Source organism: Trachymyrmex cornetzi, unplaced genomic scaffold (genome assembly GCF_001594075.2).
Source record: "Trachymyrmex cornetzi isolate Tcor2-1 unplaced genomic scaffold, Tcor1.1 scaffold223, whole genome shotgun sequence".
Lineage (NCBI taxonomy): Eukaryota > Metazoa > Arthropoda > Insecta > Hymenoptera > Formicidae > Trachymyrmex > Trachymyrmex cornetzi.
In genome coordinates this window covers 2,048,999-2,063,406 of record NW_017296881.1, presented here as the reverse complement: position 1 = coordinate 2,063,406, position 14,408 = coordinate 2,048,999, and the positions used below count along the sequence as shown (strand labels likewise).

General features: G+C 37.4%; 2 protein-coding genes across 4 annotated transcripts in view; one reads left to right on the top strand and one right to left on the bottom strand.

The window, feature by feature from the left end:
* Positions 1–813: 813 nt before the first annotated feature.
* Positions 814–4,741, bottom strand: FucT6 (alpha-(1,6)-fucosyltransferase 8). Of its 3 annotated transcripts, none has more exons than XM_018506173.1 (6): positions 4,491–4,741; positions 2,980–3,259; positions 2,691–2,864; positions 2,392–2,610; positions 2,201–2,282; positions 814–2,126 (listed from the first exon to the last, which is right to left on the bottom strand). In XM_018506173.1, exons 2-6 carry the CDS (start codon positions 3,213–3,215, stop codon positions 1,065–1,067), a joined length of 1,773 nt encoding a protein of 590 aa, XP_018361675.1. In that variant the 5' UTR covers positions 3,216–3,259; positions 4,491–4,741; the 3' UTR covers positions 814–1,064. The 3 variants fall into 3 exon arrangements, with proteins under 3 accessions (XP_018361675.1, XP_018361676.1, XP_018361677.1); XM_018506174.1 differs by lacking the exon at positions 4,491–4,741 and adding an exon at positions 4,271–4,479; XM_018506175.1 differs by lacking the exon at positions 4,491–4,741 and adding an exon at positions 4,084–4,213.
* Positions 4,742–8,617: 3,876 nt separating this feature from the next.
* Positions 8,618–14,408, top strand: part of pum (pumilio) — an 87,118-nt gene continuing 81,327 nt past the window's right edge. The window contains exons 1-4 of the mRNA XM_018505961.1: positions 8,618–9,067; positions 9,908–10,129; positions 10,843–10,977; positions 11,081–11,197. Coding sequence (XP_018361463.1) covers positions 8,972–9,067; positions 9,908–10,129; positions 10,843–10,977; positions 11,081–11,197 — 570 coding nt within the window. The 5' untranslated portion in view covers positions 8,618–8,971. The remainder of the gene's footprint in view (positions 9,068–9,907; positions 10,130–10,842; positions 10,978–11,080; positions 11,198–14,408) is intronic.

Sequence of the window (14,408 nt, the reverse complement as noted above, 5' to 3'; positions counted from 1 at the left end):
AAAGTTCTTCTATATTGAATATAGGCCTCAAGCCTAGCTCAATGTCATACGCGCAAATGCCTTATTATATACATTCACTTACATACATATGTAAAATGTCATATACATATATGTATACATATACATATATTATATATGATGTATTTACATGGCATAATACATTAAGCTAGAACTGTTTGAATGATATATGTATGTAAAATATACAGAATGTCCCAAAAGTGTACATTTTAGCGACACATTATGAATCTCTATTTCATCAAAATATACAATACCTCATTGGAACATCCCATATTATACAATTCGTTTTTGTGATAAACATTGATATAAGTTATTCGCTAGTATTTTCAGGATCTTATTTACAAAGTATAAAGGAGCGCGCAATACATGAGAAATTTCTACATTATTACGTATTTTTCAGGGACATTAAATTTCAGTCAATGTAAACAATGTTCCACGATATTGCATTGGCACGAACGTCAGCTATTTCAATACGCGCAGTGATAAATTTTTTTTCAGTCTATCATATCTATATTATATACATATGGAACAAATTTGATTTACCGATAGAATATCGAAATATTATATATTTCGAATAATTATATTTCCAAATATAACTGATCTCTTTAATTAAATCTTTTTGATTAAATTAACAATCACATTTCATAAGTTCAATGAAAATATATTAAAATATTACAATACTGCATTGCTATATATTTGCAAATTTACCTTATCCATAAGTGCTATATCTACACAGCATTAACTTATACTGTAATTTCATATAAAAGGAATCTTTTAATGTTTGAAAAATGTTTCCATTATGCTATATTCAAGAAAAATTACACTTGGAATCTTTCTAAAATCCAATATAATCATAAAAAACAGATACTATCTCTTATTTGACAAGTCATGGCATTTGTGACAATTTACAAGCATTAAAATCGTAATTTACAGTAGCAAAATATATACATGTCATCTTTGCTAATATCTTAAGAAGTCGATCTAAAGAAATAACGATTCATTCGAGACTTCACTGTCAGATAATGACTTGGCTCGGTCATTCTGATTTAATCTTCTTTATTCTCCGACAAGGGAATATTCGAATACTTGGGAAAATCTACGGCATCAATGGGATTTTTAACTTTGAAACTGGGAAATAATCCTGTCATGCTAGTTCTGGTGTTGTAACCTTTGGAGAAACCATCCCAATGGTTACCAAAAACATCGATCAAATCTCCGACTTTAAGCTCTAACTCCCCGTTCTTTCTCGGTTTGTGATCCAAAATAGCAACATGGGGATGTGGATTTTGTCCCCCGTAATAATATATATCGTCGAGGGATGCAAATCTGTCATACGCGTCCGCGTAAAAGGTTTGCATTAACTCATACGCGACGCGACATACTTGAGAACTGAACGTACACACCAAATAATCGCATTCCGACAGAAGATGGATATCGATAATTATTCCCTGCAATGAGGTATCTGAATATCGTTTTGCTACGGATGCCGTCTCCGCGATTTCTGGATCGCCTATTATCTCATAATTCGGATAACGTTTCCTAGCTGTTGTTATCACTTTCGGATCGTCACTGGCTAAAAAAACTCTCCTCACGTCCGGTTTTGTTTCAAGTTCATCAAAATATTGTTCAACTTTAACCATATATTCATCTATGTCATGATAAGCTGCCTCTGTACCTACTTTATCGGTTCTGCGCACATGAATACCAACGATAGGTTTTTTAAAACCGAGCCTCTCTTTCGCTTTCTCTAGCGTTCTCTTCACATGTTCCTGAGGTCTCATTAAATATTTTAATACTTGTCCTACCCACCAAACTAAAGGATGACCATGAATCTTCTCTAATCTCGGCGCTAAATCTGCAGGTACGCTGGGTGGCTGAAATCTTGGCTTAGGATAAACGTTGTCTACAATTGGTAGAGATATTACTTGTTTAGAGGGATCTCCAGGCCAATTAGAATGTGAAGTACCAGTTGTAGACAAGCAAGTGTCGCTAAGAGGTTTGAAAACAGATTCCCAACCATCCTTGTGATACCTCCACCCTTTAGATTTCATTATTAAAGTCCTTTCTGTACCATAAGCCACTAAGAAGCAATACGTGATGTGATGAATCTGCAAAGAAGTATACATACACTTCTTTTATTTGATCATTTAACGATTATTATCATTTAATTTAATTTTTTTACCTGACATCCAAAACCACAACCTTTATTTAAGCTACATATTAGCTTCTTCGCCTTATTACAATCAGTAGGATTTTGTAGATATCTTCAAAGTAAATATATGAGATAGATTAGATTAATAAGATTAGAATAGCTTAGTTTTGAAATCTTAAATACTTTAATATATTAAATTATATATCAGGGCTGTGCATTACCTAAATCTTCTCTGAACAAGATCGGATAAATCTTTAGCTTCCTTTTCTCGCCATTCATCATAACCATCTGACTTCTTCAACTTATCGATATTTATTATAAGTGACTTTTTGTGCTCCCATGCATTTTTTACCACATCCTGTATCTCTTTTTCTCTTTGATCATATGTAAATTCATCAATGTGCTTCTTGAATTTATTTAACTCAGCGCTAATATAATACCTGTAGTGTAAAACTAAGCACGTAATCTTTCATGTAACATGTTAAACACAATTTGTTTCAATTTTGATAGTCATATTTACCACATTTCTTGAATATCGTTCCTCAATCGCCGTCGCAGTTCCTCATATTCCAAGGAAGGAACACCATGCTTTGATCCATCTTGATGATCTATTAGGTCATAATAGACCGATGCTTTTTCGAGCCTGTCTTGTACGGAGCCTAAATGGTCCCCTTGTATAGATTTCGATCCTTCTCTGGAAATTATGTTAGCCTATACAATGAAAAGATCGCAGTACTCTATGTCTCAAATGTCGCATTTTCAGCATCGCTGAATTTTTCATATATGCAATACGTTGTACGCAAACATACCCTAATATAAAGTTCTTTAACGCATCATTCTGCTTCTTTAGAATTTCAAAGTCGTTAACCATTTGTGCTAGGCGTTGTGTGTTCTCTTTGTTGGCAGTATCAGCATCGCGGCTTGACAATGAGTTGGATTTAAATATATGGATCATGGATACAATCAGTACTAAAAACCATGCAGCTAGCAACGCTATGCCGAGTTTTCCTAACCAGCCAGGTCGTCCAGAACAAATTGCTGCCATTTTGAACAGATTGTTTCTATCTGCGATGTGTCACATTACGAAATCTGTAAATATAATAATGTCAAAATTTATGTACATGAGGAAGATATTTTACTTATGTATTTAAACTCTCTCTTTGTACAGGATGTTTCTCAACAAGAAATACAGTTATACAGATAATATAACATAACACAACAGTGAATCATTATATCCTTATTGTTTGCCATTGTTAAACAGAAGTGAAAGATCATCATGTTACACCTGTTATTATATCTGTTGTTACACTTGTTATTATAACATCATGTAGACCTATTATTTTTCCATACTCCAGGACTTTTAACTTCTTGTATAGTTTTTATCTTTTGTCCTTTTCTTTCTAATGTAAAAAGATAAAGAAAAAAGATGAACTGTGCAAGAAGTTTAGGACTTGGAAAAAGAACTGGCTTTGTATCTCTTGTTAGAAAGTACCAACAGTCTTTACTCTAAGGCTGCTTTCTTTTTAGAAGGCAGTCAACGCAAACATCACATTCTATTCTTTCTGACATTCAATGAATAACAGAGGCAGAACAACACTTATATCGACTGTCTCCTAAAAGGAAAGCAGTCCAAGTAACTCCAGTGTTCTCGAATGACATATGCAACTTATAAAATCTAAACATGAATCACTTCCTGGGGAAATAAACGATCACACGAGCGTCATTCAATGAAGAAAACGATTTCTTGACATTTCGGAGATCTCAATCGCGACATAATAGTTTTTCATTCGCACGGTGTCCCACTGAAAATATTACTATACCAAAAATCGTCGCGAGACAGAAAAAAACTGATGAATAACGCGAGCTGATTTCGAGACACAAACGAGCCAACGGAGCGGATCAGCGTTAATTACTTCCGTTACATGCAATCGCTTCGTGATCGTTCCAACCTCTGCATCACTGCCTTTCGATCTCTTCGTGTCCGGTGTGACAGGCACGCAAGCAAATAACGTAAATAGTAAAATAAACGATTGGCGACTATTATACGGGAGACACTGCTCGGAGAAAATATAATATATACCAGAAGTGCGTAACGCGTACCGTTGCGAGATCGGAGGGTTAACCGAGACGGTGAGACCGTCACGAGTGACGATTTCCGACGGCGCAGGCACGCGAGAGTGATTCAGGGATCTCAGTATCTCACGCCGCGATCGTTCGAAAACGCTCGGCAATCTCGGCATCGTCGCCGCGCGCGCGCCAACGTCATCCAAGTATCCTCGAGTCTCGGGAGACTTCAAGTGGGAAGTGGGATATCAATTACCGGTTTCGATCTCCGGCCTCCTCGTGCGATCCGGTCCGACCACTTTTTCACGCTTACGTGTCGGCGTCGACCGCTCGCCGCGCGACTCGCTGACTTATGAAAGACGGCACGGCGATTATCTATCATCTGTCCGCTACTATTGCGTGATTGTGAACGCACGAATAGAGACGTCCCGTCCGCTGTGCCACTTATTCTTGACGCGATTCCCTTCCATTGCCGCGCTACTCTGATCTGATCACTCTGATGCTTGACAAGTCGGGTTAGGGAGGGCTGGCTACCGTGCGTTCAACGCCAGGGTGATTTTGGCTAAAACTCCGATTTATTTGGCAGATGATTAATTCGACAGGTGTAATTGCAACATTTCTGGCTGTACATTCCTAATTCCTAATTTAATCTTACCTTCATTCTTACCTTTTATATTCATGTGACTAATAAAAAATTCTGTTTTTTATTATTTACATTTAAATAAAGAATATGTAGATAACGTTCGATCTACACGTCCTTTAGTAGATAAAGAATAATAAAGATAAATACAAAAGTTTTTTCTAAATTGTGAAACAAATGCGTTAAATATTTATAATAATTTTTGTAATAACGTGGATCCAGATACGATGAACGTTAAAGTTACGTTATCCTTTTCTTAATTAATTGTTAAGAAGAAGATAACGTGATCTTATAGTGTTCACCATATCTGGATAAATGCAAAAACTCCCTAATTATAAGGTATGTTTGGGGAGACGCTATATTAGCGCTATTTGTGTCATTCTATCGTCATTGTTTAGATATAAAACAAAGATACGATATAATAATTACGGATATAAATAGCATTTAAGTGCAGACATTGACGCTCATTAAAGATCGCATTATAGATCACTTCATATCAATGTTAAACACATTTTGTCATATTATCTGAGTACTTAATTCATAATGGAACATAAATTTCACGAGATTTATTCTTTCCTTCCTGAAAAAACTCTTTTAATATGACAAAAAGTATGAAATATGATTTAATACATGCATATTTAATATTTATGATATGACATTATAGCGTTATACGCATTATTTCCACGTATAAATTAACTGCGATCTCTCGATAATGATCAATATTAATGTCAATGCTCCAACATTTCAATATTATTTAATGCATTCCATAGAAAAAAAATCATACAAGTTGTAACAATTAATTTGTTATTTTGATATATAATCTTTTTTCGTATTAAGATATTTCGAAATTTCGTTTCCACATTGAACAGAACCGTTGCGTGAAGTTGGCGCTTAAACGTTGATGGTTTCGATACTTCGAGACTCGCAATGTCGTTTCTCGACAAACAATTATTGAGTCGCATCGGTTACGAAACGCACCGCAGAGGGTGGTATTCATAGTTTTATATTTAAGACGATCTTAAGTACAGTTTTTAGAAATCAACGAACCAATCAGAGAACCCTATTAACATATTTTAAGACAGTTAAAATAAGAACCGATTATGAATACCGGCCAGAGTCGCTTCTCTACTTTTCACGCGATTGCTGTCGTCTAAAAGTGAATCTTCCCACGCGCGAAAAATTATTTCGCAAAATGTCGTCTGGGAAAGTCAACTCGAGGTTTGTCGTAATAACGCATCAAATATTGCGTTATACGAGCGCCAGGATCGCGAGTTCGGTGATTTCGCTTCGAGCGTCGATTGACAAGTTTTTATACGTTTCATATCGTTTTCTTATCGAATCGCATTGTAATAGTTGGCGCACAATGTTTCATAGGTATATAAATTCATATGCATAATACGTAATGAATTATTTATTATTGTAATATAGTAATTGATTATTTATTGTTTTATTTATTAGTACAACATAATACTTAGTAATTAATAATAACTATAATAAATAAGTAATAAACAGAATAATACAATATAATAATGATATTAACTATAATATATTAATACAGTAATAAATAATAATAATATTTAGATATTTATAGTGTACATATAGTAATTTATGTATTTCTATAAAGCTGTGTTTTTTTATGGATAAAAAATAAGTGACATCTTGATGTCACGTCCTGTACACAATAGATGTAATCAGTATTTTAGTTTGAAGCAATTGATCAATCACAGTCGAATATGAGAAGAATAATCGACTATAATTGGAATTTTTTTAAAACTTATAAGTGCTTTTCAAGCATTATTTTATCTTTCTTGACATTCGGTGAGTAACAAGATAGAACGATATTTGTTAACGATTTGTTATCAAATGGAAAGTACTCTATATATTATATCTATTGTGTTTCGGGACTAAGATCGGTATTTATAGGCGGTTCTTATTTTAAGATCGTCTTAAAATGCTAATACAGCCCTCTGATTGGCTTATGATATCTTGAGATACTCAAGGCGACTTCAAATATATAAGAATCAACTATAAATACTGGCCTAAGACGTCATAAATTAATTATAAAGCCATATTAGTATCTTAAAGCACTGCTTAAGATGGTCTTAAAATAAAAACCGACTGCTGAATAAAAAGTCGACCAACGTCTGGATCATTTATATCATAGTCGGATATGCGTGATCGACGCCGCAAGATCAACGTTCAAAAATTCCGCGCGCGCGGGCGGCCATTTTCTTCCCCCTCCCGCCAACCGGAATAACAATAGTGACGGACGCACGACGACAGGTGGCGCCGTACGGTTCGCCTCGGTCGCGTTTCAGTAGCATAAAAATTGAATTTTCATCGCGGCCACGAAGGGAAGCCAAGCACGACGCGATTTTATACGATTTATCTTGATTTATCTCAACAAGCTTGATGCATTATGTCGACGTGAATGCGAGACGTTTAATCGAGGTAAACCGAAGCGAAGGGATATCGAAAGCGAAGAAGAATCTCAATTCTTCACTCTAAACTGGCGAGGGAGGAAAGGGGGTGTAGAGAAGGGAAGGGGCCGTAAATCGCATAGGAGACGCGGTACATACGACTATGCGAGCACGTTATTACGAGGCTAAAGCGAGACAGCATGACACATAGATAACCGTCCGTCTTCCTTCTCCCTCTCCCCCTCCTCGCTACTCCGTCGCGCCGACGCCTCCCACCACGAAAATCGCGCACGCAGCATCCTTGCGCGCGAAACACGCGTACGCCGGTGGACGCACGTCGTGTGTCTGTGGCTCGCGTGCTGTACATACCTGTGAATAGTGTATTTTAAGCCTTAGTTTTAACGAAATGATTGTGTGAAGGAAGAAGACGTGTGAGGGAGAGTCGTGAAACGGAGAGCAACGTGAGTGCGACGTCGAGACAGGAGGAAAAGAAAGAGGGAGAGAGAGAGAGAGGGAAAGAGACGGTTGATCGACGGCGGAACGATCCTCGTCTTCGAGAAGCGACCACACGTCGAGGACGAGGTAAACGTTCACCGGGATCCCGAGCTCGCTACGCGAATCCTCGAGAACGAGATCCCAGAGTCTCTAATTTTCTTCTCTCTCTCTCTCTCTCCCTCTTTCGCTCGCTCGCTCGCTTGTTCCGTCCATTTCCTCTGTCCTTCTCTCATATACGATTTGCCTCCCTTTCTCTCGCTCCCTCTCTCCTTTCTCGTGCACGCAGTTCTCGCTTGTTTCATCTTTTCTTCCTTCCTCGATCTGTTCGCGAGTCGTCGTGGTGTTGTCGTCGGTTCGGTCAGTTGGTGCGTGCGTCAGAACCGTCCTCGTCGCTTCAGCCAAGGATCTCGCTCGCTCGAACGTGTACGAGCGAGCGTGTGTGCGAGTGAGCGAGCCCGCGGTCATCGTGCGCGCCCGCCGTTCACGACGGTTTCCTTTGTGTTTTCTCTCTCTTTCCCCCTCCCCTCTCTCTTTCTCTCGCCCCTCTCTCTTTATCTTTCTCTCTCCCTCTCTTTGTCGCTCCATATCCGGCGCACACCAAGCACACACAGTGTTGTCAAAAATCCGGCAGCAGCGCGCCGGAGGTGCACGCAGCTGCCATTGCTGTAACTGTCTGGTTTACGCTCGCAGCTCGGTAAATACGCTCCTACGGTCTCTCTCGGGCTGATATCAGCGTACCGCTCGTCATCATCGCCGTCATCGTTGCCGCTGCCGCCACCACCGTCGCAGCCGCCGCTGCCGCCGCTGTCGTCGCCGCTGTCGCAACCGCAACGGCAATCTCAAGCCTCAACCGCAGCCGCCTCGTCACCGTCACCGTCGTCGCTACCGTCGTCGTCGTCGTAGTCGCCTTCATTGTCCTCGCCGTCGTCTCCTCCTTTTGGTCGTCGTGGAAACGGTTGGTGAGGATGTGCCGCCGTTAACAACCACGCGCCTACGGAACATGTTCGCGCAACGGCCGTAGCAAGCGGCAATCTCCACGGCATCTCGCCAGACGCCGCCGGCTCTCTCCGTGCGAGAGCTAACCTTTACAGAGGCCGAGGGTGCACCTTCCCCTCCAGCACGTTTGGCCGTACCGCCTTCGCCGTGCCCGGGGACAGCGGCGCGGCCTGACACCACGAGGACATGAAGTGGCTCGGCGCGAGCAGCGGAGGCGCCGGAGGCGAACCGGCATCCTCCATGCAGCTGCATCACACCTCCGCCAACGGCCACATACCCACGGTACAACCTCCGCTTATTTTCTCTTTCTCTCTTTTTTTTTTCCTTACCATTTGTCTCCACGCCATTCGCGATCGGCTTCCTCGATACGAGGAATACTCCGATCATGAATCGAGTGTAACTACAATTGCGGCGCACGAGACGCCATAACCTCGATGAGTAGCCCTGCTGAGAATATGAGCATTTGCTAATGTCAGCATGAGTGTTAAAGTGTCGATGGGAACATTGATTCGGTCCTGTACGCTGCGCGAGAGGAATGTGCCGAGTGGCTCAAATACAAAGTGATCGTGTGAAAATAATGTATCTGATATCTTCTCCGAACTAGAAATTCTAGAGGCAGAATGGAGAAAAATTGTTTGTTTCAATATATGTTTAGTTATTAATAACTTTCAAGTTGTAAACAATTGAAAAACAGAGGAGTTAAGTTAACAAGCTAAAGATCTGTTTTTTTTTATTCCTGCACTAGAATGCACTAGAACTTTTTTTTTGCTTTTACCAAATATAAAACGTATATTTGTTTCACTTTAAATATTCCAAAAGTGTATACTAGTTTAGCCACAGAAAACTGACCCTAAATCTTGATTAATCAAATTTAGTTGAATAAAATAAAGATCCAAGTATAAAGACAGTTGAATTGCAGTGACGTTTGATGTGGCTTTAATTTGAATTTTTTTTAAATGTAACGTTTGATAATTTACAAGTTATATGTAAAAATACAAGTGTAACCAAATTTTGCTGAGACAATCACTAATATGAAGTTTAAGATTATAATTGTATGTTATATTTTTAAATTTCATAAATGTGCCATGACATCACTGATCATTGATATGTATAACTTATTAGGATACGGAACAGTGTGGGCAAGTTATGGCTGGTGGCGATAATATGCGAATCCAACCTGGTCAGACTCATCAAATGGGAGTGAGTAGAACTCAAGACGACGCTATGGTTGGTTATGTGTTTCAACGACCTACAGAGCCAGAATTTAACACCCAATCTTCGACTTTCCAAGCAAAGCAAGCTCCAAGAGCTTGGGCATTGGCGGATGACGTTATTGTTGATAATGTATGTATGACAAAATACATATCAGTTTAATATGATATCACGATAATTTTTATTATAATTTTAAAATCTAAATACGTACTTGTTTGTTTCATTACACGTAGTCCTCAGTTTGTTAAATTACATGTAAGATCAGAACTTACAAACTGGTTTGATTATAATTACAGTTTTTATTGTGTAAAAGAATTCATGAGCTCTTTGTTCAATCTTTATTTTCAACGTTTATTTTTAAAATTATTGTTATTGTTTCTATTCTTCAAAAGATAATGCAATATTGCGATTTATTTATTCCTAAATACGATCAAAATTTATATGTTTTGTAAATTTTGTTTCTATCAAAGTGGAATATTTTTTTCTGGACTTGGGCCATCTCTATATTTACAACATTAAAAATTTTCTAAGAACTTTTTATATGAATTTTTTCTAAGAATCTTTGTATATTCGGGATATTAAGTTTGGTAATATATTCCATTTTGATACAAAGTCTGTGAAACATTTTTAATGACATGCAACTTTTATATAGTTGTAAGCTATTTAGCACCCAAATACGTATTTATTTTGTATTTATTCATATCTCTCAAGTGTATATCTAAAGAAGATAATGAAACCTATGCATTTAGTGTTACAATACAGTTGTAATTTGTACATATATATTGCGTTGATTCAATGATATGGTAATACAGTAAGTTATACAATCAAAATAATTTATTTTACAGAATCAAGAAAAATGGAAATATTCTATGACTAAGCTTAGTGTACCTCAACAAAGTCAATCTCAACAATTGGGATTGACTATGAACAATGTACATTTGAGTAATGTACCTTATGAGATACATCCTATGCAATTAAAAGTAAGTAATAAATATCATCGATTATATTTCATATACACGATTGTAAAGTTATTCTAAATGATCATAAATATACTCATACAAATCTTTTACATTTACCTTCTAGAGTGGTGCGCCTGGTGCAGAACATTTGGTCTATTTAAATAATCAGATGACTGCTCAACAACAAGTTGCTCTCTTTCATCACCAACAGCAGCAGCAACAACAATTCAGGAATGGACAGGTAAGTTTTCCATATAATAAAAAATTACATTGAAACCTATTGATTATTACACACAAAACCGCATAACGCGCAATAAAGAAAAATTCAGTAGCTAGTCAACTTCTTGCTTTATGCAAAAACTAATATACACAACATTTAATTATAATTAAACAGAAAATATTTAAAAAAAACTTCTGTTTTTTACAATTAATGTCTAACGTAGATTATGAATAATTGAAGATCCGAAATCGATATCCAATTTCGTTATGAATTTTCTAATTTATATGAAATTATAACATTTTATGATTACATAAAAATCTCATATATAATTAATCTAAATACGTTATATATTTTGTTATATCTTTTTGATTGAAGGAGTTCAATTCAACAATTTCATTTAATAAATGGACCTTGTACTATGGACTTAAATACTGTAGGCTTTTGCTAAAACTATGTCAGGGTTGAAACTCTGACAAATATAAGTGAATTTTTATTTTATCTTTTTTAATGGCCTTTGTTGTTTGCATTTCAAATTTGTAATGAAAATGAAAGATATGTTGAAAAATGTCGCGACAATTTTTTTTACTTTACTCATTAGATCATAAATAATGAATATCAAGTGTAGCATAGCATTTTTTTATATGTTGTTTAATTGTATAATTTTATTATACGTTGTTTTTTTATTATACGTTCACATGTGGATTAACAAGTTTCAGTACCGTATATCAAAATATTTATGATTATGTAGCTATTATGATCTCTCGTCAACAAAATATAAAATTACATGATAATTTGAAATTCATTTGATTGTAGCATAGTGATTTGTCTCTACTTACGTTAACAAAATAGAATTTTAATCGGCGATTTAATTCAACGTTATTATTTGAGATATTCTTAAAAAATTGGGAAAAAGGTCCAATTGTTTAATTAACAAATTTGTCAGATGAACATATTACTCTATTTGACATCAATCGTATTCAATCATGTTATATTTAATATTATTGACATGGATATGTTACGGGTCAATTAGGCTAACTAATGGTCATCGTGTATAACCATGATACTGCAGTTATTTTTCAATAACCAAAGTAATTACGAAATTTTTAAAAAATAATGCATTTCAATGATTATTAAAACATTGAAAACAATGAGCAGTTAAAAAATATTACGTTGTTACATTTACCTCTGTATCGCAAAAGTGATAATATTAAGAAGTTTATAATGTTTAAAAAATTACGTATAATTGAAATAATTATCTTCGTAATATAAAACAATGTCAGACCTCAACAACAATATTGGCTCTCAATCTAAATGCGTTTACGTTTCTTTTCTGTTGAATAATGCGAGGAAAGCGAATCACTTAGCTTATGAATAAATCCTCCGTCATTCCTGATATTACGTGTCTCATATTCTATTTACCATATCGAATTATATTTCACTTCGTATGAAATATAAATTTGCAGCGAGAATAACGTCATCGTTGTATAAATGTGTGAAAAATTATATACAATTCAGAATAGGAAGTGAAGATTACATCAATGTTTTACAGATCTCCACGATTGAATTTAATGCAGTGTAAGATAAACTATTGATGGATTTCTATAAAATTTATATTAGTAACAATTAATACTTTAATGGAATATAAAAGCGGTATTAATTGATCAATAACGTTTGACTTTTTATTTAGACGGTACATTTTTTTGAAAAATGTTTTACCGTATGAATTTGTTTAATTTTTACTTTTTTAAAATTTTAATCAAAATCGAAATAATCTGCACGTAAATTATTTGTGTGCGATAGAAATTAATTGAAGTATATTTATATGTTAATGATATATTATTGTTTATTAATAGCTACTGTACCATTTAAATATCCTACTGTATTAAATGTTCACCAATAGTTTATCTTTCATCATTCTATTCCATAATTCACTGTGAAAAGTGATATAAAACAAAAGAAGAAGGTATTGAAATTTTTAAAAGACTTTTTGAGCTACGCATTTATATCTCCTTTTACATCTCCAATCTATAAATACACTCTCGATTTATTTATGGAGGTGCAAAAATATATGGAGCAATTCTCATCGTTCTTTTTGTCCGCTGTGTTTCTCGAATATAAAATAGACTTACAAGGTGTTGGGATAAAAACATAAAAGAATCATCAATTTATTTTTAGATATTTTTTAAACACAATTCTACCGTTTCTGATCGATCGCGTTTTCGATCTCGGTTCTGCAATGCTGCATGAGATGGTGGATCATGTAAATGTTTTCGCGATTAATCGTACGGCAACGGAAAGCTCTCTCTCTCTCGTCCAAGAGATACCCAGTATTATTTATTATTGGATTTATATCGTTGCGCGACATGCAGTAAGGAGAGCCGCGGAGGTTCCGTTCGCTTCTGCGCCCGCTGGACGAGAGTACGAGACGGCGGCGCGTCCGGCGGATTGGCGGAGCGACCGCCAGGGGCGCCTCGCTCGGGAGCGTCGTTCTTTGTTTCGGTTTCGGAGCGCAGTCTCCGTCCGACGAAGCGCAGAGCCCGGCTGACGAAAATTCGCGGCGCGCGGCAACGAGTGATCGGAGCGAGAGGGACGGAACGACGGGAGCCGATCAAGAGACGCCTGTCCCCAGAGCTCGACCCCCTGGGTAGACGGCGCGTCTCCGCGCGGAAAGGAATGCTCTTGAACGGGACCGCATTGCCGCGACAACAATCGAGTCGCTCCCTCTGTAAATAAGCGGCAACGGCCGAGTATTATTCGCGAGTAGTGTGCAAAGTGTGCGCGAGAGGAGAAAGGAGTGGGTGAGGGAAGAACCGTGGATTAGGCGTCACGGGAGAAGAAGAGAAAAAGGAGAAGGAGGAGGAAGAGGTGGTAGTGGTGGTGGTGGTGGTGGTGGTGATATCGGAAGTGTTGAAGTGACGAAGGGCGCGCGCGTATGACAGCGGGAGTCTCGACGCTTTTCCGCCTTCTTCCTTCCGTCTCCCTTCTTTCGCTGTCTCTTTCTCTCTCCTCGCCGTCTAGTCGCGTCGAGAGAGGTGCGTAAGCGAGGTAGTGATACTGTGACTCTCTCTCTCTCCCCGGTGCGCGTTTGCGCTGCGATTTGCATTGTTTGACCGGTGGTACTACAACATTGCTCGCACGCGACTCCGCTCTGGTCCGCCGTGCGACAGAGGAAGAAAGTAGGAAGGAAGGAAGAAAAGAAAGAGTGAGAGAGAGAAGGGAAGGATCGACGACG